Source organism: Condylura cristata, unplaced genomic scaffold (assembly GCF_000260355.1).
Source record: "Condylura cristata isolate star-nosed mole 26May11 unplaced genomic scaffold, ConCri1.0 scaffold00050, whole genome shotgun sequence".
NCBI classification, from domain to species: Eukaryota; Metazoa; Chordata; class Mammalia; order Eulipotyphla; family Talpidae; genus Condylura; species Condylura cristata.
The window spans coordinates 737,373-758,158 of record NW_004567151.1 but is presented as its reverse complement, the minus strand read 5'-3'; the positions used below and the strand labels follow the sequence as shown (position 1 = coordinate 758,158).

General features: G+C 53.2%; 1 protein-coding gene across 1 annotated transcript in view; it reads left to right on the top strand.

Moving 5' to 3' along the window:
- The first annotated feature begins 734 nt into the window (after nucleotides 1–734).
- The window catches only part of PROX1 (prospero homeobox 1), a 33,202-nt gene continuing 13,150 nt past the window's right edge, over nucleotides 735–20,786 (top strand). Inside the window, exons 1-3 of the mRNA XM_004694920.2 lie at nucleotides 735–2,526; nucleotides 8,789–8,896; nucleotides 14,186–14,380. Of these exons, the coding sequence (XP_004694977.1) occupies nucleotides 802–2,526; nucleotides 8,789–8,896; nucleotides 14,186–14,380 (2,028 nt within the window). The 5' untranslated portion in view covers nucleotides 735–801. The remainder of the gene's footprint in view (nucleotides 2,527–8,788; nucleotides 8,897–14,185; nucleotides 14,381–20,786) is intronic.

Genomic DNA, 20,786 nt, shown 5'->3' with positions numbered 1-20,786 from the left:
TGTGACAACCTTCTCCTTTGCACTCAGCTCAACTTGATCATAATTTCAGTCACTGGGAAAATTTAGAAATATCCTCATGCTTACATGAAAACCTAGCAACAGATACAGCTAGGATCGTTTCGCTAATAAAAGTGTGTATCGTCACTAAATAAGCAGATCTGTGAAGTGAGTATCTGTGCATGCATTTCCCAACAAGATCTGGAAATACGGCTTCATCCAGGGGGGTGTGAGAGATCTGCATTTGTCTGAGAGTGTTTCTCCTTTCGCAGTGATTGCAAGGCAGAGATAGAGTCTCTCGTCCACATTTCTCACCTCCCAATTCTCTCAAAATTGAGCCTTATTTCTTAAGGGTAGGCCACTCGCCTCTTCTCTCCTCAACGCCCCAAATCTAATCAATTGCTTGTCAGAGGCTGTGTTCTTATAATCTACTGTTTCTTCTGAAGATAAACAGTATCATTTTAGGCATTTGTGAAAAGAGAATCATATTACTGGTGCTTAAGCAGTTCGGGCTTTTTTTTTTTTTTTTTTTTTTAATCTTAATCCATCTTAAACCAGTGGAGCAGAAATATTTAAAAATGTTTCATTTCAAGCAGAGTGCATAATAAATTGCAATAATTGTAATGTGCCATAAATCCCAGAGCCTATGCATTTTGCATTGGATTCAGGATTGAGGTCAGGAAATTTGGAGAAATTTAAAGAAAATGATTCATCAGCCCTTTTGTTCTGTTGGCCAGGGTCCCGGGATTCTTGAGCTGTGCCCAGCTGACGAGCTTTTGAAGATGGCACAATAACTGCCCAGTGATGCCTGACCATGACAGCAGAGGCCTCTTAAGCCGGCAAACCAAGAGGAGAAGAGTTGACATTGGGGTGAAGAGGACGGTAGGGACCGCGTCTGCGTTTTTTGCTAAGGCCAGAGCCACGCTCTTCAGCGCCATGAATCCGCAAGGTTCAGAGCAGGAAGTGGAGTACTCGGTGGTGCAACACCCGGACGGGGAGAAATCCAACGTGCTCCGCAAGCTGCTGAAGAGGGCCAACTCCTACGAAGACGCCATGATGCCTTTCCCAGGGGCGACGATCATCTCCCAGCTGCTGAAAAATAACATGACCAAAAACGGAGGTACAGAGCCCAGTTTCCAAGCCAGCGGCCTCTCCAGCACCGGCTCCGAGGTGCACCAGGAAGATATATGCAGCAACTCTTCGCGAGACAGCCCCCCCGAGTGTCTTTCGCCGTTTGGCAGGCCCGCCATGAGCCAGTTCGACGTGGATCGCTTCTGTGACGAGCACCTGAGAGCCAAGCGCGCGCGGGTGGAGAACATCATTCGCGGGATGAGCCATTCTCCCAGCGTGGCGTTAAGGGGCAATGAAAATGAGAGAGAGCTGGCCCCGCCGTCGGTGAGCCCCCGGGAAAGTTACCGGGAAAACAAGCGCAAGCAGAAGCTGCCTCAGCAGCAGCAGCAGAGTTTCCGGCAGCTGGTGTCGGCCCGCAAGGAGCAGAAACGCGAAGAGCGGAGGCAGCTGAAGCAGCAGCTGGAAGACATGCAGAAGCAGCTGCGCCAGCTGCAGGAGAAGTTCTACCAGATCTACGACAGCACGGACTCCGAGAACGACGAGGAAGGCAACCTCTCCGAAGACAGCATGCGCTCCGAGATGCTGGAGGCCCGGGCTCAGGACTCGGTGGGCCGCTCCGACACGGAGCTGTGCGAGCTGGACCCGGGGCAGTTCATCGACCGCGCGCGGGCCCTGATCCGCGAGCAGGAGCTGGCAGAGAACAAGCCCAAGCGGGAAGGCGGCCACAAGGAGCGCGACCCGGGCCCCAACGCCCTGCAGCCGGAGGGCAAGCACCTGGCTGAGACGCTGAAGCAGGAGCTCAACACGGCCATGGCGCAGGTGGTGGACACCGTGGTCAAGGTCTTCGCCGCCAAGCCCTCTCGCCAGGTGCCTCAGGGCTTCCCGCCGCTGCAGATCCCGCAGGCCCGCTTCGCCGTCAACGGCGACAACCACAACTTCCACACGGCCAACCAGCGCTTGCAATGCTTTGGGGACGTCATCATCCCCAACCCCCTGGACACCTTCGGCGCCGTGCAGATGCCCAGCTCCGCCGACCAGACCGAGGCCCTGCCCCTGGTGGTACGCAAGAACTCCTCCGACCAGTCGGCGCCCGGGCCCCCCGCCGGCGGCCACCACCAGCCCCTCCACCAGTCGCCCCTCTCGGCCACGGCCGGCTTCACCACGTCCACCTTCCGCCACCCCTTCCCCCTGCCCCTGATGGCCTACCCGTTCCAGAGTCCCTTAGGTGCTCCCTCCGGCTCGTTCTCGGCAAAAGACAGAGCCTCCCCGGAGTCCTTAGACTTAACGAGGGACACCACGAGCCTGAGGACCAAGATGTCCTCCCACCACCTCAGCCACCACCCCTGTTCGCCAGCTCACCCGCCCAGCGCCGCCGAAGGCCTCTCCCTGTCGCTCATCAAGTCCGAGTGCGGTGACCTTCAGGACATGTCTGAAATCTCGCCCTACTCGGGAAGCGCAATATCCTTTTCTGCTCCCCTGGGGGCCCGGGGTGGTGGGGGGAGCCGGCCCAGCCCTCTCCAGGCCCGCAGGGTCTCCCCCAGGTGTGCACAACCCTAGGCTGGTGTAGATGAGTAGCTTCTTGGGTGCTCCAGAAAGAGCCAGAACTGTCTAGAAAGAGCCAGAACTTTCTAGAAGGCACCAGAACTTTCTAGAAAGAGCGCTGTCTTTCCTCTTATTCCAAGCGGTAGGCTGTCAGCAACCCGCAGGCCCCTCTGATGCCCGGAGGCGCCACGAAACCACCTCTGGAATCCATGGCTTGCTGGGGTGGGGTCGAGGTGTCCCCCAGGACTGGGGTCGTCTTTGCTCCCCAGCAGTGTTTTCTTCTGGGCTTCCTGTTCTCTTAGTCTTTCTCTTTGCTGAGCTGTTGGAAAGATGGAAGGAAAAAAGGATGGAGAGAGGGGGGCGTCAGAGTCGCTCTTCAGGTTTCAGGGGAGACTTGGGTGGTGGTGTTTTGTGTTGGGGGGCGGGTGGGCTTTGTTTTTGTTTCTTGATTTCTAAGGAAATTAGACAGGTACTGATTTATTCAGGCAGCTCTGGGTCTCCCATGTTCTCCCAAGGCCTGCTCTTTGGGCCCAAGGCAGCTGGTTCTCTGTTCAGAAACCTTTGTCCCAAAATACACAAAGCACATTATTTTGGAAAGCCAGAGAGCACAATTAAATATAAAAACTCAGCTGTATGTGACTTCAAAACTGGCTGGCGACGATCTCCTCCGTTTCTCACATCCACAGCCTGCCGATTATATTCAGAGGCCAGTTAGAGTTTTTGTGAGCCCTCGGAAAACACGCTCTTTGTAAGGGACGGCTGTGGGCTTTTTCTCTGTGGTGCCATCCTTCCGGTGAATTTGGTAAAATAGTGTGCTTGTGGGTGTTTGGGGGAGCAGAAGAGTGACACGGGAGTTGGGGGGGCGGCAGGTGGAGGTATGTTTCTGTTCTGTTAGAATCAATTACCAGATGGATGTAAAATTTAGCAGTTTGGCTGTTGCTAAATTGAGGATTTTGAGCAATCGTCTTGATGACTAGAGACTGACATTTTAGAAGCTCAGCTCAGGGGCTGCCTCGTCAGTACCGAGTCCCAGCCACGCCGTGGGGGTGGGGTGATGGTTTCTGGGGGTGGGGAAGGTGGGGTGGGGTGAAGTCTGCCTTGTAGCCAGCTCCCAGGAGACCCTGAAGGTTTCACTCAGGTAAGCAGGCGTCACCAGCCCGAGACCCACTCGGGCAGGTGAACAAAGACAGGGGCCCATTCCCTGGAGAGGAAGTTCTCCAGCTCTGAGCGTAAGAACCGGAACCTTAGGGCCTGACTCGGAGGAGGCTGGCGGTGGCCTCTGCTCACCACTGTCTCCTAAGGACCTAAAGTTCAGTTCAGCAACCATGAGCTTCCCCTACCTGGCACACGCAGGCAACACACATCAGGAGAACACCTGGATTGCAGCTGCCGGTGAGGAGAGGGGAGGTCTGAAGACAGGGATGTCGCTGGACGTCTGTCCTGGGCAGGCAGGTGCTGTCCTGAAGCCCAGCTCTTGGCTCTGGTGTGTGTCTCTCTCTGGCTCTCTCTAACACACTCTGTCTTGGTGCCTCTCTGAAGCCAGGTCTTCCAGCCCTAGAAAACTCTCTCAAATCCAACTGCCAGTTATGTTTTTTTTGAAATGAGCCCTTTCATTCTCCCCAGATAATTGTGCCTCCCCCACCCCAGCCCACCTCCCTCCAAGTTGGGTCTTCCAGGAAGAAAATCTTGCAGCTAGCTAAGTGGTGGCTCCCTTATTGTCTCACCCTCTCTAAATCCCCTGAGGAATGCCGAGAATTTGAATGGCAAGGACTCCCTTTCTTTCTCAGGCCGCCTGGGCTTGGTGGGAGACCCTGGCTGCTTCTAGAGCCGGCCACCTTTCCTCTGGCTTCCCGGCAGCCTCAGCGCTTTGGAGACACTGGAGATCGGAAATGTCAGCTGCTGCTACCTGGCTTTGGGGTGGCCCAGTAATCTGCATCTTGGGGAGCAGCGGCTGCTCAGTGTAACCCCTCTGACTTTCTCTCCTGTTTTTCTTTCTCTCTCTACTCTGTTCTCAGTACCGCTGCAGGGCTTTCCGGAAGACAGGCAGGTCCTTTCCTATGGCCATGCCCCCTCAACAGGTGGGGGCATCCACTTTTCTCTCCATCCTCCTGGTCTTGAGTCTCCCCAGATCTCCCTGATGATGCGAAGCCCCAGTTCTCTCCAGTCTGAGCTTAAGGAAATCTCTGGGCCTCGCAGAGAGGTTCGGCTCAGTTCTCAGCCTAGAAAATCACTCTGGAATCTGCTCTCCAGCTGTTCTAGAAAACTGTCCACAGAGATGGAGTGAAATGGGCCAGTGAGGGTGGTGGTGATGGTCACGACTGCTTTCACTTTTACTTCCTGGCTTTCCAAATGGCAACCGATCGTTGAATTCTTAAGGAACCATTATTTCCCACTCCAAAGGGCACCATCTGTTTCTTTGAACAAAGTCGCCAAGATAAGAACTATTAAGAACACCAGCTTATCAAAGACGCCCGTTCTGAGTTGCCCACTGAACCCGTTGTGTGTATATAGTGGGACTCCGGCCTGGTCACAAAGAAAGTGGGGGCTGCAGGCGGGGTCTGCTGGATGCCAGATCACTGGCCTCGGAGCCCACATCTTGGATATAAAAAATGGACTTAGTATCTTTGCAAATGAGTCAATTTAATCAAATCCTAAATTTTATTCAAATTCTAAAAGCCACAGCCAACAGGCTTCCTCCTTGTCCTTCACACTCAAGAAAAACAGCCTGGGGGAGGCCCCAGGGATTTGCATGCGCCCCATTTTAAGCCGCTCAGGTGAACAGGAGTAAGAGCTTTAAAACGTGCAGGTGAAGGAAAATTAATTTCTCCCATCAGAAATAATCCGGAGATGCTCATCTCCCCAACACTGCCTGGCTACCCAGGGAGCCCAGACTATTTCCCCCAAGGCACAGCCTGGTCGTCTGGTCGTCCCTCCCGGCCGCACTCAGGGTTAGCTGCCATTCCCGGGTTTCAGGGGAGTTTTAGAAACTGTTAGGCATCCTGGCCCACTTAAGTGCTGGGCAGTTAACTGTCGGCCCCTGGACAGCCCCGGGTTCAGTGGGGGCGGGGAGGGTTTCTTCTCCCTGTGCCTTATTTTTTCACTGGCCTCTTGGCTGTTGAGGTTAGGTTATATTGTGCTGGATAAACACACACCACACAGGCTGTTTGAACACGGCCGTCCTCACTTCTCTGATCTTTTCTATTCCACAGCAGATGTCTTTCATTAATTTATGGATTTATCATCTTTTCTTTTTTTTTTTTTCTTTTTCCTTTCCTTTCCTTTCCTTTTTTTTTTTTTTTTACACCTGGCAGCCGGCTCAAGTTTCAGCAGTTATTGTGTATTTTGCATTACACATAGAATTGAATGTCATCTGTCTTCACAAAGCTAGGGCTAAGAGAATTGAAGCAAAGCCATGATGCTGCCAGGACCAAGCTTGTTTGAGTTCCATCCCCCTCCCCCGCCTGCCTCTCCTCCCCTCCCCTCACCTCCTCAATATTTATTTCTGCTCATTTTCTTTCCTGGCCTTGAATGGAGCTTAGCTCGTGTTCCGTACAGCTGTATGTTTACTGAGTCCTTCCATCATGACTCATTGTACGTGTGTAAGTATCCTGGAAACAGCTAGAGCTTTCTTGGAAGGACGGTTCCTTTTCAGCACAAGCACTTAAAAGGGAAATTAACCAATGGGTCGGTTCAGATTTATTTTGAAGAGGAAAAAAAAAAAGGATTATCTAACTGTTGGCTTTTGCGGGTTTCATTAGCTATTTTTAATAGTTGATTAGAGACCTATACGTTGCAGGCATTTTATCTCCATCGTGCGATCAAGAGATTGAGATTTATTCTGTGTTCCGTTGGAGCGGATCAATTCCAAGTATTATCTGCAGCAAACATTTTATCAAGTGAACATGACACTAGAGAATAGAGAAGTTCAAACGGGAAGCGTGTTTTTTCATGAGCTAAAAAGCCTCGAAGTTCCAATCCAGAGAGAGAGAGAGGGGGAGAGAGAGGTTTGCTTTTCTGGGGTTTTTGTTTTGTTTTGTTTTTTAATAAAATGAACCAGAACATCTCTGTCTAATTGAAGTGTCTGGAAAGCTCCGGGAAGTTTTGATAGTCGTGTACTATCTGACAAGCACAGGCAAACAGTTTGGGAGATGTGGCCGCGTTTGAATACATTCATTATCATTCGCGGGGAAAGAGGGGGGTGGGCGCCCTGTAAAAGAGAAGATTAGAACCCAGATCTGGGAATGTTTGTCGGAGGCTGGACTTGTCTACAAGTCTTATCACGAGGCGCTAGGAGACAGCTTGCCATTATGATTTCACTTATCCATCTGGACAGATGGTCTCCAAGTGCGACTCCCGGTTGTCTCTGCACCCATGGAGGTGACTAGCCCTCTCCTTGACTCAAAAAATATGTCAGCCATAAATTATGTCTTTGCAATCATTAAGGATCTCAAACAAAAACACAAGTTCCGTGAAGCGGCTTCGGCTGGTGCCCAGAGATCACCATTTCTTTCTCCCCTGTTTATTTTCAGATGGTGGTGGTGGTGGTGGGGGCATTGAACTTTCCTACGTATGAGGTGATTTTTTTTTTTAAGATTTATTTACTTATTCATACAGAACTGGGGTACAGGCCAGAGATGCGGAGGGTGAGATACAGTACAGGCCAGAGATGCGGAGGGTGAGAGGACTCCCCAGAGACAGAGTGGGGAGCAGAACAGGCAGATCGACGAAGCCCACTGCTGAGGGGAGCAGCGGGCGGGTCAGGAGAGGTCTGCCTCGCCAGGTGGATCTCCTCCGGGGCAGGCGGGGATCGAACTCGTGCGGAAGTGGCTTAAGCTTCTTTGTGCTGTGCTTTAACCCGCTGCGCCACCAGGGAGGGCCCCGAGGTGATCTTTTATAAATCGGCAGGATGTGAAAGGGACATCTCATGAGTCTTCCGTTCAACAGCCTGTTATAAGTTTGTCAGGAGCTTATTATCAGTATTAATTTGATGTTGCTTCTCTAACTCCTGCATGTCTCCCTGTTCCTAAAATCCTAAAATCATGCATGCCGTGTTCAACCCCACCCCGACTTCACCTCGCACACAGATCTGTGCTCTCTTGCCTCGCTTCCTAAGAGCAGAGATTTTTGCTAGCTAGTATGTGTGTGTATTTCTTTTTTCTCCTTCTTTTTCTTCTTTTCCCCAGACTCTCTCTTAAGAGAAAATCCTTAGAGAAGCTTCTAGGAAGGACCCTTAATTGACCTTGTGGGGGACCACATTGATTTTCTCCACGTGCATCTTTATTTCTGATAAATTATAAAGCCATTAATTTGCTGAGGAAATGGCAGGGCCAGGCTGCAGCACAGATGTGACCAGCCTGCCCTACCCCAGTCTGTGCACAGCGCCAAGAATCTGAGGAGAATCAGGAAGCCAGGATTGTTATGGTTAGCTTTGCGTTCTCCTGGGAACTGTTGTAGATGCTGCTGTTTACAGATCTAAAAGGTAATGATGTTTCCAGATAAATAGGCCTTCTTATTTTGGGTAAGTGGCCATTTATTGATCTGCTAACCCACACTTATCGATTTGTGAGACCCACCACTCAAAGGAGTTAACTATAAATCCAGGAGAGGCCAATTGGATTGGGTTGGAATCTTGCTTTCACAGAAGCGACACGCCTCTCTGTTCTGTCTCTCTCTCTGTCTCTCTCTCTTTCTGTCTCTCTCTCTGCTAGAACGACCCCCTCCCAAGTTTGAGCTTCTTTCAAAGGACACAATTAGCAAATAATGCATTTTCTATTTCCACGTATGTTCATAAAATAATTTAATGTAAACTGCAGAGAGTGGAGAGAAGAACAAACAGAACTGTAATTGCCAAGAAGAAAAAGCCCTCATGATAAGAGTTGAGCTGTACATGGGGGCACATTTATCTCCTTAGCAACAGTGAACTTATAGTTGTACTAGACCAGCCAATATGGACGGCCGGGCCATCCCCAAGGACTGGGCGGAAGGGGCTTCCCCACCTCCCCTCGGCCACCTCCAGCAGGCAGCGGTCAGTCCAGCCGGTGGTGGCCGTGGGCCGTGGATGCCGTGGCCAGGGCCGCTGCCCTTCCCCTGGGCGTGCTGGGGCCCTGACTCTTTGGGTGGGTGGGTGGGGGCAGGTGTTCGCGTGGACAGGACACCATCCTTAACCATTGCGTCCCACATGCAGGAAGGGCTGTCCCCCAATCACTTGAAAAAAGCGAAGCTCATGTTCTTTTATACCCGCTACCCCAGCTCCAACATGTTGAAGACCTACTTCTCCGACGTCAAGGTAGGCGTTTTCTCGTCTTCCATTTCCGTGCGCGCTGGGTGAGGGGCCTCAGAGACAGCGACGGTGTGAGTGAGGCCGGTGTGGCAGTCATCTGTCTGCTCGGGCAAAGGGTCCGGCTAGGGAGGCCCCTGTATCCCACAGCACCGGGGCGCCCGCGAGCCCTGGCCCGGGGTGGTCGGGAGACCCAGCTCTCCTGAGACGTTCTCCTGGCTTCCTGGTCGACATTTCAGCTGGTCCTGGGTGCTCGGCTTTTGGGGATCCTTCCCCCCCCTCCTCTCAACAGTCAACTGTTCCTGTTTTTGTTTTTGTTTATTTCCCATATTTATGCTTCTGAAAGCTAACTCGAGCACCTCTCCCCCCTCCCCGTTGAGAAGGAACGTACATGGAAATTCTCTATGCAGTAGCTGCTTAAACACAAAAGTGATGATTGTCTCTTATTTACAACTTAATTTGTTGTTGATGTAGAGTACACTGAGCATAAGGAGAATGAATAAAGTGACAGATTCAGGACACATTATTCAAATGAGGATATGAAAGCTATGGCTTTACAGCTGCAGCCTTGCTCATTGCTAGAACACAGGCCCTCCTGGTCCCGCCGTGCTGCCTGCCGGGACCCGCCAGGGTCTGCGCCCGCTGGAAGGCATCACTTGCTCGACCTCACGTTGGTCAGCCTCTGCAACTTTTCACAACAACGATGGGTTGAGAGGACGAGGAGGAGGCCGCGATCCGAGGACCTTGGTCCAACTGACATTAGCTAAGATGAGCTGATTAGAGCTGAGTGGGGCTCCCCCCGATCGGTCTTGTCTACCCCCACCTGTTCCAGGCCTTCCATGTGCTAGTGAGCACTCTCACGCTACCCAGACAGGCCAGGCCTCCCCATTATGTCGGGGGGGTCTGTGCCCACCACCTTGGCTGCTATCCTGGGCCACGGGCAGGCCCCTCAGGGCAGCTTCTGCTTTATTTGGCTTTCTAAGAAATGTTGTTTCCCCTCCTGTTTGCTTTGGAGTTGTGTATCAACTTTAGTCTTCGCTCTCTCTTGCCTTGACTGTGCTGCTGCAGTGCCAGCAAGCCAGGCCGGATGGGAAGGCAGGGCAGCCCCGACGGCTAGAAATCCTTAAGCACAAAAGAGGCCGTGGGCCGCTGGAGGCCAGGGGAAGAATTCAGGAGGACGGTCACCTAACATAGACACGTCTGAGGAAGTCTGTCAACAGGTTGAGGACAGGCCAGCTTCTAGAGCCAAGCAGACGCTGGCAAAGCTCCTCTTCTTGGGCTCCTCCCTCACACTCTGATTCCGAGAGGGGCAGCAGAAGAGGGAGAGGTCATTAAGGGCGCGGGTGTGTGTGTGTCCACAGCCGCCCTGTCCAGCTGGGGGCCGCCACCAGCCCCCAGGGCTGTGATGTAGTAATCATACTCACTCATTTTAGTTGTATGGAGCCTTCATTCAGGGGAGCCCAGAGAGCGTCACAAGGGAGGAGATAGTGGTCATCAGGGCGGTGACAAGCAGCCATCTTGAGCAATAGGTGTGAATGTGGGAGGGCTGAGCGTGGGGGGGTGGGGGCACCTGAGACTCATGCCTGGGCTGTAGCTTTATAAATATGCTGCCATGTAAACCCACAAGAAAAGGTTCCCAAATCACCACTCTGTAAATAGCAACAGTCTACCTGGGCGAAGGATGGATTTAGAAAAGCGCGAATCCTCTGTAGACAGATTCTGTGCATCCTCTACACATCCTGGGAGGGGACTTAACAGTCCACGTGGGCCTCCTTCGCCCCCAAGCTCCCACCCTAATGGAGGGCACACGAGGGCTTATCGTGCAAAGCAGAAAATCACCAAAGGTCACTTCTCTGTTCTTTCTGGAATAAATTAGAGAATGCCAACTTTCCTCATTATGTTTTTTCTTGGCTTGGTAATAAGTGAATGTGTATTCCTGCAGCTTACACTGATGAGAGAGGGTAGTCGTATGCAGAAGGGGCAGCCCAGGCCAGCCACGTGTTCCAGAACTTTCTAGAACACAGTGGCAGTCATCCTTGGATTTCTTTCACGTTAAGGAAAGCCCAGACTCTGAATCTGGACAGCACATACCCTCACACGCTCGAGTTTGGTTCTGGGCAAATGCCTTTTCCAGCAGAAGGTTCCTCCCCAAATCACAAAGTCAGCTCACCTCCGACAGCCATCAGAAGATGGTTTTGCAAATGAACCACCAGGAGAAGCAACATGAGTGGAAAATTTATTTTTAAGATTTATTTATTTGTTTGTGCATACAGAACTGGGGTACAGACCAGAGGGGTGGAGGCGGTGAGAGGATTCCCCAGAGACAGAGTGGGGAGCAAAACAGGCTGACTGACGAATTACACTACTGAGGGGAGCAGCGGGCAGGTCAGGAGAGGTCTCCCGCGCCATGTGGTCACCTCCAGGGCAGGCGGGGATCGAACTCACGCTGCAGTGGCTTTAGCTTTTTAGTGCTGTGCTGTCACCAACTGCGCCACCAGGGAGGGCCCAAAAATATTTTGTCTCCTGAAGAAGGGAAACCTCGTCCACCCCAGCTGTCTGCGGATGGTGGGAGATGGTCCCCTCAAACCCTAGAGAGTCAGCATCGCCAGGACATCTCCTGGCTGTTTCTCAGTTCCCCATGAGTGACTTCCACTTAGGCAAGAGATAAATGCTCTTAACTTAGCCTGGGAAGAGGCAGCTAGGGGAGCCCCCCACAGAGAGTTCTCCAGGGGCCTGGAAACCAGGGCGACTTCCATAACTCCTGAAATCTACCGCCTCCCGTTCTCCTGAGTCCCTCACCAGAACATCCAGCCAGACAAAAAAAAAAAGCCACTCTGGCCTCAAACCCACAGAGAGGGCCCAGCGGGAGCGGCACGGGTGGGCCCCTTCTCCCGCACCCCACTGTTGGGCCACTGAGGAAAGCAGACCCAGCGTCATTTCAGCTTGGAAGAGCACAGGCCTCTGGGTTTTCCAGCGGCGGTGTTAAATGATGTATCTGATTGCTCCACCCCTTAAGTCAACTGCTGCCTAGCCAGATTAAGGTGTCAGATTGATTTGTTTTATACATCTTTTGACCATGCTCATTGAATATTTAGGAAGTTTCTTCAGCCCATATTGAGGCTGAGATGTCCCGTGGGAAGCATTAATCAAAGTCACAGAGACCTGCGCTGTGGAAACACAGCTTCTTTATTGTAGCGATTAGTTTTTGCAGTAACACATTAACACACTACAGAGCTTTCCTTTATAGAACAATTGATCCTTTTCTTGTAAGCCACTACAGACCCGAGTGGGGGGGGGGGATTAACTCTTTAAAGTTGAACCCTTTCTCTACACCCGCCCCCCAACTCCGTGTGAACCTCCCGGAGAGGAGGGGGCCGGCTTTTCCTCGTGGCCGGCAAGGGTTTCGGTGCCCTCTGATCGGAGGGGAGAAATGGCTATCCTTCAGGCTGTTGTGTTGGCTATTTCGCTTTTCTGGTCGGGGGAGGCTGTTGTTTTGCCCATTCTGTCTGGCTGGTATTTCCATGTGCTAACAATACGCTTTAAATCTCCCTTTAGGTCCCGTTCCTAAATAATGGCAAACGCACTTACTTTTTTTTTGTCCTGCCCATTAGGTCATTCATGACCATTCTAGAAAAAAAAAAAAGAAATCCCCTTCTATTTTTTTTTTCCTCTACAGTAGTCTTGTCCATATGAGACAATGTCTTGTAACAATGCAGAAGCCTAATCTCCATGTCAAAGCAATTTTCATTCCCCAATGCATGGCCTGCTATCATTTTGTAATGTTTTGTTTCTTATTCTAAAAGAATTAAAAAGGAACAGTAAGCCGTCACGGGGGCCTGTGGGTCTTATCTCAGTGTCTGGAAATTTGGACAGTGTATTTTACTGCTGAGATAAAATGGCAAGAACTCCAAGTTCAGCAAATCGTAATGGGTTTAAGTTCTATTGAAATCGGCAAGGAGAAGATCAGATAAGGGGGGTCTTTCAGTTGTCTTTTTAATCGGGTTCCCCGCAAGGCTGAATAGAGGCAGTGCAGACACACAGAGTGAAAATATAATTCTTGGATAGGTTAAGTACATGTTTGAACTCTTGCAAGCAGAAGCGATTTGCTGATGACTTAATCATTTTCTCGTCAATTATCTGTAAGGGCCCTTGCAACTCCATGGCAATTATGATGCAAGTTGCCCTTTTGGGAGAAACACCAGTCTCCCTGCTTCTGTTTCCTTGTTCCTTCCATAAATTTTCATTCATGTATTATCGTTGCTAGTGGAGAAACAACTTTCCGTGGAGTAATTACAGCGCTGACACACGTTAGCGGCGACTTCTTAGAACCTGAGGCTTCCCGTGCCCGTGTTTGATAAGGGGGTCTTTGTTGATTTCTGATGAATGTACATCTTTTTCTGGGGGCCCAGGGAAGGGAAAGCTGCGATGACAAAAGACAGGGGCTGTCTGTCAGCCTGCCTGAAATAAAGCCGAGGATTTATTGGTTTTGACTTGGCAAGTTGAGACGCATCTGTCCTTTAAGTAAAGAGAGGCTGTCAATGAGAATAACATCACGTGTGGGGCTCGAGGGGGCGGCTTCATCACAAAGGTCATCGGGAAACCTTGGCAAACAAAGTTTTCGAACGTAATCATGTTATAGTAACTTGGCATGTTTTTAAAAATGTAATAAAGACTCCTCCGCCATCTGTGTGGCACGTCTAAGCCGCACCTCCCAGCGGGCAGGGGCTGGGCCGCGTTCACTGAGGGCTGTGGGAGTCTGAGCGGCTTCTGGGCTGACTCCCCTGCCCACGAGGGTCACCCAGTCCGCACCCGTAGCTGTGGGAATCCCCCGGGACCAAACACACAAGCACATGCCAACGTCTGCCCCCTGGGTGTGAAAACCTCCCGCACTAAGGCACTAAACGTGTCGAATCTGTGCAGATGTGAATTCTCACTTAAAAAAATCGGGCTCATGGGGGTGCCCGGGGCTTAGCACCGTTGGCACCTGAGAAATATGCCCGTGAGGCTTTTCCTACCAAAAGACGAAGAAAAAGTGGAACGCGAGAGATTGGTCTTACGAGAATCACGTGCATCGGGCCTTGATTCGCCTTCCGGAGTGTGGGGGTTTGCCATGGGGTGCCGGGGGCCCCCAGGTTGTGCGACAACTGGGTTAAGTCTGTCCTGGCCCTGGCCCTGTTTCGGCAGAATGACAAACACAGCTCACCAGGGAGGTGGGGAGGGGGGATTTTAGATGCTTCTGACGCCCCGAGGAAAACCAATATGGCCGCCTTCTTACCCTCTCGCGCGTCCGTTCAATAGTTCAACAGATGCATCACCTCCCAGCTCATCAAGTGGTTCAGCAACTTCCGCGAGTTCTACTACATCCAGATGGAGAAGTACGCGCGCCAGGCCATCAACGACGGGGTCACCAGCACCGAGGAGCTGGCCATCACCCGCGACTGTGAGCTCTACCGGGCCCTCAACATGCACTACAACAAGGCCAACGATTTTGAGGTAGGAGCCCCGCTGCGTCTCTGCTCACCCCCCTCTGCCTGGAAAAGGGGCCACTTTCTTTAGAAATGTCGCGTGGGCTGCTGGCGTCTCGCTCTGTCCCAGAAACCCCTCCCAACGGTGAGCAGGGGGCCACCTCGCTTTCCTTACCCACTCCCACCTTGCCGAGGGGAACCAAAGTGGCGGTGGGGCACACTCAGAGGCTTCCTGTGCAGGCGAGAGGCCCGGCCCCCGCCCCCCAGCCTCGCACACCCCTGGTTCTGAGCCGGGGCTGAGCTGACGGGAGCTCTGTGCTTGTTTTCTGAGAATTGATGGGGAGTGAGCCCGGGGTTTCCAACCTTTTCAAACAAATGTCGCTCGTTCGCCATTCGTTAACTTAACGGCGGGATTTTTGGAGCGCGGCTTCACACCTGGACGTTTGCACCTGCTCCCTCGCCCTCCCGGCAGCTCCTATGCCAGCGCCCCATCTCTCACTCCCCCCGCCCCCCACCACCCAGCGCAGGAGTTATTTTTGTTATATTGCCAGCCTGTAGTCTGTGGTTATTTATATTCCTTCTATGAGCGCGCCCATCCGGTCACTGTCTTCACTTTCTTCCTTCGCCGAGAGCCGCCGCGCGCTCCCCAAAGCCACGGTTTCTTCTTTTTTAACGGCCGAGTGGCCACACGCTGGGCTCGCTCTGCTCGTGGTTGTGGACAACACGCGCGTCCTAGGCCCTCGCGTGTGTAAATGATCCCCAGAAAGCAGTGTCTGCACTTGTGAGGGGTGTGGCCACGAGGCAGATGTATTGTCGAGACTGACAGGGAGCCGCTGCAGGTTGATGGGCACCCTTGGGGCTGATGGGGTACCCTTAGTCTGGCGGGGCGCCAGCAAGACCCCGCCCCCGGGCCTTTGCTGACTCTGCTAGCTGAGACCACGGGACTTGGAGGTTGGGATGTGGCACGAGGTGGAAAGAGGGGGTGTTTCTCTTGCGCTTGACGGCCGCCAGCCACTGCTTCCCTGCTCTCTGAAACCAGTTTGTTTTTCTTGCCAAACGTGTTGTAGACTAAGTTTTCTTTGGCTCAGCACTTTCAAATGTGGGAAACTTCTTGTTCTGCGCCACTATCTGGAAGCCTGTTGCAGCAGCCGCGACCTCACGGTGGGGTCGGGATGTCGGGATGTTCTAGCAGGTTCGTCCTCAGGCTGTTGGTGAGGATGGCTAAGTATTTCAAAGGAACGGTATTAAGAGCTTCTTTACTCCCCTCTCCCGGCCCCTTCAAACGAGTCTCTTGCTCTGAAGTTGAAGCTAAGAGTGTTTGAGCGTGTGAGTGAGCCTGTGAGGGTTTGCCATGGCCATCCTTCTGGGGTGGCAGGCACCAGCCTTCTTTAAAACGCTGTCCCAAGGTGCTCGGCGGGTTCCAAGGTCAAGTTCTTCCTTTGCACATATTTCGGGTGTCTAGACCTCCCCTGGTTGGAAATGGGTCCCTCGCGGGCCCGCGGGGGCAATGTTGTCACCTGTCACTGACTCCAAGGAGTTAAGGGGGGGTGGGGGAGAACTCTGGGCTTTTCCTCCTGCAGCCAGGGCGTGGATTCTTCTGGAACAGTGGCAAGAAGGAAGCAGGATCCCTACTCCAGCCACAGTTCCCACAGGCCCACCCCCATCCGCACCCCCTTCCCTGCCACAGAAGACCCCCCCCCCGCCACGCGGAGACCACGGTGGGGCCCAGAACCTTCCACCTCAGCGCCTTCTGGATTTGAACCAAGATGGCGCCGCACAGTCCGGGAGTCTTGACCCGGGAGGCGGGGCCAGGTCCCGCCGAGGCTTGGGCTGACCCAACTGGGTGTCCAGGGTCACTCCAGCATCTTGCTGACGGAGTCCTCCCGCTGCCCAGCCACTGTGCGTGGACATAGGGAACAGCCCCATGCACGTCCCCATCTCTCTGTCCTAGATGATTCAGCCAAGCGTTGCAGGAAAATGAACTCACTGGAGGTGAGTGAGCGTCATGAGGTGGATAGGCACGGAACAAAAAAAGCATGTGCTGGCCTAAAACTTCATACTGTGTTTCTCGGAACGGGTGGGGCCGATGGAAGCAGGAGCTGAGCCAGGACTCCTAAGTGACCAGGGAGCTTCTCCTGCTTACTGTGGCCAGGCTTCTTGGCCCGTACTCAGACTTGGGGCAGGCAGGGGTTGTGAAAGGAGGCGCCGGAGACCTGAAGTACCCTTTAGACTTGTGCCTGGGCGGGGAGAGCCCGCGCCTGCTGGTGGCAGGTGAGCCCCAAGGTATGCCGGGAGGGGCGCTCGGTTCCAGCCTCCATCTCGCTCCTTCGCACATTTAATGAGATTGGCAACAATAAATTTGTCTTTCCAGGTGTAAAGGTGTATGCTTCATTCGCACTTGGCTTTGAAGCGCTTCCAACGTTTTTCTTTTTTTTTTTTTTTATGGGGCGGGAACGGGGGTTTGGGACTCCTTCCCAGTTTTTAAATCATACTTCTGACTTCAGGAGCAAGAGGAGCTGCATTTTATGGCTTTTTTGTTTCCCTCACTACTGTGGCACAAGAGGAGGTAATGATCGCTGTCAATTTCGGAGGCTGCTTTACAGGTTTTGCAAAGCAGACTTAGGTGCCCGACCTCTGTGACTCGCAAAGGTTAATGGCACCACTTAAGGGACCCCAAAATGCATCACCCTGTTTGACTCCATTAGCACTTTGATATCCGTGCAGCCAGGAGCAGGGGATGGTCTGAGGTGGGGGTTTGGGGCAGGACAGACACTTGCAAGTTGATGCCTCCGGCTTTAGGAACAAGTGAGTTGGGTTTTATTGCTTTTTTTTTTTTTGATTCCCTCTTATTGGTAGCCACAGAGGAGGTTATGGGGGCCCGGGGGTGGGGAGGTCTGTCTCCCAGTGTACGCTGGGTATCAGGAGGCACACACATCTTCAGCCAGGCAGTCCGCGGGGCCAGCCTAGCCCAGATTCTCTCACCCTCATGTTGAAGACCCGTGTTTGGGGACGGAAGACCATGAACTGGGGTCTCACTTTCCCTGGCGAAAGCGAAGATGCAAAAGCGACCCCCCACCCCCTGTGTACTCACCCCTAACACCACACCCCACCCCACCCTATCTCCCCACCCCACCCCCTCCATGCCCAGCCCACTCCCGATGTCCACGAGATGTTCACGGAAGACTTGGCCCATTAGGCCACCTTTGCCAACGCTCTCGAGAGGGAAACGAGGGCAGGTGGATTTAGGAAGTGCTACCCTCTGCTCCACATAGACACTTCAATGTGAGTGATAGCCTGGGAAACGCTCCGCGCAGCCGCTCTCCGCTGTGAGCGGGCTTTGGGCCTCAAAGCGGCTGAGCCTTGAAATGATCACACGACACGAGCTTGGTGGGTGGCTGCGGGAGAGGCCTGCGTACGCTTCTCCTTGCCAGTCCGCCTCTGACAAGCCAAATTGATCTTTCAGGAGACGAAACGAATGGTCTCCAGATAGATGGGCGCACGTGGCGGACCCGGAGGTTTTTCGGGTTCCGCGCTGTGTGCTGGTGTGGCACCCCAGAGGCCTCCTCTTCCAGCTTCTGGATGGAAGCGCCCCACTTCTCGGTGGGGCGCAGGTGGGGGGTGCACACCACGTGCTCTGGGAAGCCGGCCCTGTCAGGCTGGAGGTGTTGATGGAGATAATGAAGCAGGCCGTGGGTTTACCCTCTATTGGTTATTTTTTTTTTTTTTGTCATCGGGCGCATTCAAGCACAGTGAGAACAACTTTCAAACCTCCTTACTCGCCTGCTTTATTAGTTAGAGCATCCTGTGACCTTTCTCAACATTCTTAAAGAAAAAGACTCCCCGACGTCGCTTGACTTTGCTTATTGTCCTTTGTGGAGGCGAACAAAGCATTTTCTACAGTGGTTATAGCACATAATTATACCGCTTTCAATGGCAGTGTCTTGGCGGATATCAAAGTTCAGAAGAACCTTTAGAAAAAAAAAAAGATGTTTTGTGATGGCCTAGGGAGGGTGTCATCTTTCCTTCAGAAAATAGTTCAAGGCTCTTCTGTCAAGCTTCCCTACTTAGAGCTTTTTCTCCTCCTGCTTCATAAAGTTTAAAGCCGATTCGGTGGGAATCTATGATCTCTTCTCTTTGAAAGATTCTTGCTCCGCACAGAGAGGCCCTTTGACTTCAAGAGTTCACGGATTCATCTCTTCGGGTGTCATATGTCTGACCTTATCAGTTACTCCATTTAATGTCGGAGAAAAAGTCTCGACGCTTTGTGTTTGTCTGTTTTGCCTCTGTGAAATGATTTGGTGAAAAGACCATCCTTTTTAACACGCCGCTGCAAGCCTGCTGCTACCACAACCTACCCCGTGGTTTTTCTCTCTTAAAAAAAAATTGTCCTTGTGTTTTGTGTATGGATGAGTTCACAGTGAGAATAGAATTATACAAGGGCAGGCGCGCACACAAAAAATCTGGTTTCCTCCCCCGCCCCCCCATGATCTACTGCTGCTCTTCCCCTCCCCGCCCCCCGGCAGGCCGGCGGGCGGGCGGGCCAGCCACCGAGGGGCAGTGGAGGCGCCGTGGGCAGGACACAGTCGTCTTCCCTCGACCTACCCTGAGGCCTTTGTAATTAATTGTCCTTCGGAGACAGGGAAGTTCAGGGCTGAGGTGGATGCTGTGTCCTGGCTGACATTCCAGCCTGGCTCGCATGTGCTGATGGGACAGACGGTGCAAGTTCTCATGCGGGCCCCGGAGACAGGGTGCTGACATCGCGTCCTGGACTCGGTATCAGTAGACATTTGCGAAAGGGAATGTCCCTGTGGCCGGTAGCTCCCAGGTGCCCGGGCGTGGAGGGCTGTCTCCTCGCTCCCCTCACTTCTCTCTTCAGCCAGCCTGCCCTGTGTTGGTGACAGGACATCAAACAACTGTGATCTCTCCCTCTGCTGCTTCTTGGTGGCCGGGACACCAAAGAAAGATGGCGGTGTGGAAACAGGACTGCAGGAGTCAGGGCGGCGGGTCACACAGGGTAACAAGGGCCACGCACGGGCCTTCTGGGGGTTCGGGCCCAGGGTGTGGTGGCGGTCGAGGCTGAGGGGACCCTCCCGGCCGCTGTGTCCCACGGAGGGGGTCGCTCGCCCGGGTGGCCAGAAGGGTCAGTCCCCACAGCTCTCCACACAACAGACCTCCCGGGAAAGGAGGTTGACACCATAATATAGTCATACTCCAGAGGGGGGGCGAGGTGAGGAATCATAAAAAATTCAAGTTATTCTTATGAATCTTTCATGAGAAGCGATGGAAGTGGACACTGGTGCCGCCTAAGCCCTTTGTGAGGGAGCTCTTCTTCCAGGCCCCAGGGCTATTGTTCTTTCCCTCCTCCCACAGACGCTCACGTTCAAACTGACAAAAGTCACTTAAAAGCCAGACAGCTGTACTGGGCCTCGCCCGGGCTGCAGAGCAGGGGCATCTGTTGAGGAAGGCGGGGCGGCCCCACGCACCCCGACGGCCCACCCATCACCCCCTGGTGCCTGAAATGTGCCTGGCGTTGCTAGACGCCTGCAACATTGGCCCGTAGGGAGCCACGAGTACCCGCAAAGGTGGGGCGTTCCAGCCAGGAGCTCTGACTGCTCTCAGTTGTCAACTCTCCGGCCAGAGCAAAAGTTTGCGCTCAGAACTTAGCCGAACCCCCGCGGTCTGACTCCAGGCTCCCTCCCTGCTGTCTGTTCTTAACGCGCGCGGGATTCGGCCTTTTGCAGCCATCCCAATAAATGCCTCTTCAGCCTGTCACATGTCTGTGGCTTCACCAGGAGCGGCGGGGGGCCGGTAAAACAGCCCCCCAGCCTAGAGGGGAGAGGCGGGGGCGGGTTCCGCTTAGGGTGCACCCTGCCTGCACCCCAGCCCGGGCGCCCCCGGGCCAGGCCCCCTCCCCCATGTGCCCGTGGCTCCGGCTTCCCTCCCCGTCACCTTGTATACGGTCTGGTCTGTGACACTGATGGTGATTATGTCATTATTTTGCTCTGGGGGCCCAGGCACATCTGCAGAGCTCAAGCGCTTCTTCTTTGTTGCGCTGGCAAACGTCCCACGCCACAAATGCTTCATTAGCTCTGCTTCTGGCCTCCTTGCCAGACGCTGGTGCCCACATCCAGGGTTCTCTTTGCCCCGTTCTTTTGTGTGGCTGATGATCTCGTATTCATCTTCCTGCTTCTTCCCCATTTCCCTCGACTTCTGAACTCCAGATGTCCCCGTTTTCTGGCCCCGAGCCCTCTGAAATCCAGCGGGAGGAGCAAGGTGACTCTGCTCCCCTCAGCCCCGGCTCGCCCCGAAGAGAGGCTTTGAATGGCTCCCCCGGCCCCGAAGAGAGGCTTTGAGGACTGAGGTTTGCAGACGAGCCATTTGAAAAGCCACCAAGCCTTCACACCCAGGTTGGGGTGGTGGTGGTGGTGGCGGGG